This window comes from Terrapene carolina, unplaced genomic scaffold, assembly GCF_002925995.2.
Source record: "Terrapene carolina triunguis isolate 2854851 unplaced genomic scaffold, T_m_triunguis-2.0 Scaffold32459, whole genome shotgun sequence".
Taxonomy (NCBI): Eukaryota; Metazoa; Chordata; order Testudines; family Emydidae; genus Terrapene; species Terrapene triunguis.
The window spans coordinates 1,326-5,010 of record NW_020696810.1 but is presented as its reverse complement, the minus strand read 5'-3'; the positions used below and the strand labels follow the sequence as shown (position 1 = coordinate 5,010).

Sequence of the window (3,685 nt, the reverse complement as noted above, 5' to 3'; positions counted from 1 at the left end):
AACGGGGGTAGGTTCGAACTTCCCCGGGTCACTGGCTGAAGTGACCCTGCTCAGTTCGGTCTCGAAGGGGAGAGATGTGACGAACTGGGTCTGTTCTTACTGTGGTCTGTGAGTGCTGACAGGGGAGTGTGGCTGGGATGGTCTGCATTGGGGGATGGGAGACTGACTGGAAATACCTGAGCCTGTAACATGAGAAGCCAGGAGGGGGCTGGGACCAGGTGACACCTTTGCCCCAGAGACGGAACAAAGGCTGTGGGAGGGGTCGCTGAAGGCAGAGTCTGGGAAGCTGGCTGGTGAGGTGGCTGGAAGGCAGGGAGGGCTCTGACCCCAGGAGGTGGGTTGGGGTGCCCAAGGACCCCAAGATGGACCTAACTGTGGGGGTCCTGTTGTCTGCGCCTGCAAGACCTGTCTTGGACTGTATTCCTGTCGTCTAAATAAACCTTCTGCTTTACTGGCTGGCTGAGAGTCATGGTGAATCGCAGGACGCAGGGGGTGCAGGGCCCTGAGTCCCCCATACTCCGTGACAATCTGGACTATTCATTAACCTGGGAGGTGATGTGTCTGAGCCTTTGGGGTTGGTAGAACCTTTTCTTTTATATGATGAAATACGATTTACAGACATTTTCATCGTATTTGACGTGGGTACCTGGCTGGGGGCCTGAGGCTGGGTCACTTTAAGGGAACTACGTTGTTTGGACGTCTGAGTAACCAGTGAGGTACTATAGAAGCTGTTTTGTGGTGGTTTGGTAAATCGAAGTATTGGAATATCCACCAGCTTCCGGGGGTTTGGCTGCCCCATTCGTTGCAGTTCACCCTAATTGAGTGACCATATCTGGCCCCCACAAGGACTCCAGTGACCCCCCCAACCCCCCTCCTGCCCCCTTTACAGCCCAGCTCCCTCCTGCCCACCCAACCCCCCCACAGCCCAGCTCTCCCTGCCTTGCTGCCCCCAACCCAGCCTTCCTGACCCCCATGGGAACAAGCCAACGACAACAAAAGAACCACTTCATGGTGGCAGGTGATTTCTGTATAAACCCGGCATTTCTGTATAAAAACCAGAGATGGACAGACAGAACGACAATATGGCAGGGCAGGGGGGGGGGATTCCACGCACCCCCCCACCGCTGTGCATAAGGCACGAAAAAGGAAAATCCACTCCCCTCCCATCCCCAGCAGGGACCCCCAGCCCCTGTGGGGAGGGTGGAGAAGGCATCCAGGAGTGTCAAAGTCCCTCCCCCTCAATGTACCAAGCCCCTCCCGCTCAGAGCTCCCCGGGGTCATGAGCTGCATGCCTGGTGGGGGGGCTGGGTTGTTTCATAGTTTCTTCCTCCTCCTCCTCTTCCTGGGCTCCCTCGTCACCCTTCCTCCCTGTCCAGACCTCGCTCAGACACCCTGTGGGGGCAGAGAGTAGTTAATCGGCCTGGGGCCTGCCCTCCTTGGCTGGAAAAGCAGCTGCCTCTGGGGTGGGGCAGCAGCCAACCCAACAGCGGGGGAAGGGGATTAGGCAGAACAGAAAAATCGCCTGTGTGTTCAGAGAGCCCAGGGCTGGGCTAGTGGGGGCTGTGGGTCGGGAGTGAGGGACACCGGCAGAGCTGGCGGGGTGGGGGTGGGGTTTAACACACCTTTCTCTCCAGGCGCCAGCACGTGCCCTTCGCACAGGAAGGCTGCCAGCGCCGTCTCCTGGTGGTGGAAGTACCAGTCCTCCAGCACAGCCTCGAATTGCTCCAGCATCGTCTCGCACTGCGAGGAGAGGGGAGAAGGTCAGAAGGGCCCAGTAACCCCCCACCCGCACAGCCCAGCCCAGAGACCCCGGCCCCTGCAGCCCCTGGGTGGAAACCAGTCGCTTGCGTGTCCCAGAGAGGCGCCGGGCTGGCCTGGAAGCCCCCAGGAGGAGACGCCCTCCAGTGCTGCAGAACCCGGGCCCCAAGGCCGATTCACCCGGGTTGGGAACGATCTGGGGTGTGGTCGGCCCCAGGGCGTGAGAGAGATGGGGGGCAGGGCGAGATCTCCCCACCTGGGATGCACCCGTGAGAAGCAGCCTCGTGAGGGCTGGTCATCCCCACCCACCATCGGTCCAGTAACGGACGTGGCTCCCCCAGCTCGTCTCGCTCGTTTCTCATGGGAATTTGTCCGGCTTCGGCTTCCAGCTGCTAGTTCTCATCCTGACGCCGCGCGGAGCCCACTGGCCCCCCCGACTCGTCACCCCACAAACTCGCCTGCTGCTTCAGCTGCGTCACCTCCACCGACGGCTCGTCCCAGAGCTCCAGGGGGATCCCCAGATCCACCTTCACCCCCTTGTTCACCAGGTTCTTCAGGGTGTTCATGGTCTGGCTCTGACCCTGCGGGGAGAGAGGAGAACCCAGGAGTCCTGGGCTGCCAAATCCCTCCCTCCATTCAAACCCACCAGCCCCCCACTCCCCTCCCAGAGCCGGGGAGAGAACCCAGGCGTCCTGGCTCCCAGCCCCCCCCGCTCTGACCCACCAGCCCCCACTCCCCTCCCAGAGCCGGGGAGAGAACCCAGGAGTCCTGGTTCCCAGACCCCCGTGCTCTAACCCACCAGCCCCCACTCCTCTCCCAGAGCCGGGGAGAGAACCCAGGCGTCCTGGCTCCCAGCCCCCCCTGCTCTGACCCACCAGCCCCCACTCCCCTCCCAGAGCCAGGAGAGAACCCAGGCGTCTGGGCTCCCAGCCGTACCTTGGCATACCGCAGGCTGCCTGGGCGCTCGGTGTGGACGCTGTAATGCAGGAATTGCTCACACACAGTTTCTAGGGCCTCAGCCAGTCGGGTTTCCCTAGGCAGACAGAAGGGGGGGTGAGGAGTTGCGGGGGGGGGCGGCAAATCAGAGTTCTCACAAAGCGCTTTGAGTCTAAAACCCCCATCGCAGCTGGTCAGACTGGAGCCAGGATCGGGGCCCTGGGCTGGGTCCAGATCCACGTTGGGGCCCGGATCCTGGCGGGAGTGGGGGAGGGGCATCTCTCGAGCCAGCATTATTTTCCCTGAAGTAAATTGCCCCAAACAAACCGGTTTTGTGCAAAGGGTGAAATTTAAACCCCAGAAACTGAACCAATTTGGATGGAAATCTCCAAGGTTTGGTTAAAAAATAAATAATAAGATTTGCTTTTGGATGTTGGAAAACAAAACAAAACAAAGAACATTCTGGGATTTGGGTCAAAAGAAAATTGGGTTTCTGGGACTCCCGACATGCCGAGGGCCCAGTTCTACTGAGCGCTCGGGGCCGGGGTGGGGGGGTGTTAATTCAGTCTAGGCTCTAGGACACAGGTTATGGTTCCTGGCTGTGCAGATTCTTGAGACGTCTCCCTGCTGGGGTCCCCCCCGTCCCCGCTCGTTAAATAACCTCAGGTATGTTTACGGGACGGACAAAGAGGTGCCGTGTGCGGAGCAGGGTCGGAGGCGAACGGCCAGCCGGGGTGCGCGGGCCTTTGGGAGCAGCCAATTGGTGTACGCTGCCTGTGGCGGCTGAGAGGGTCACATCACAGGGATCCAGGCGACCTGCCTCCCAGCCCCCCTGCTCTAACCCACCAGCCCCCACTCCCCTCCCAGAGCCGGGGTGAGAACCCAGGCGTCCTGGCTCCCAGCCCCCCCTGCTCTAACCCACCAGCCCTCACTCCCCTCCCAGAGCCGGGGAGAGAACCCAGGCGTCCTGGCTCCCAGCCCCCCCTGCTCT

General features: G+C 60.8%; 1 protein-coding gene across 1 annotated transcript in view; it reads right to left on the bottom strand.

Annotated features, from left to right (window-relative positions):
• Window positions 1–937: 937 nt before the first annotated feature.
• Window positions 938–3,685, bottom strand: part of CNPY4 (canopy FGF signaling regulator 4) — a 3,660-nt gene continuing 912 nt past the window's right edge. The window contains exons 3-6 of the mRNA XM_026663104.2: window positions 2,695–2,791; window positions 2,217–2,339; window positions 1,623–1,740; window positions 938–1,392 (exon numbers count right to left, since the gene is read on the bottom strand). Coding sequence (XP_026518889.1) covers window positions 1,262–1,392; window positions 1,623–1,740; window positions 2,217–2,339; window positions 2,695–2,791 — 469 coding nt within the window. The 3' untranslated portion in view covers window positions 938–1,261. The remainder of the gene's footprint in view (window positions 1,393–1,622; window positions 1,741–2,216; window positions 2,340–2,694; window positions 2,792–3,685) is intronic.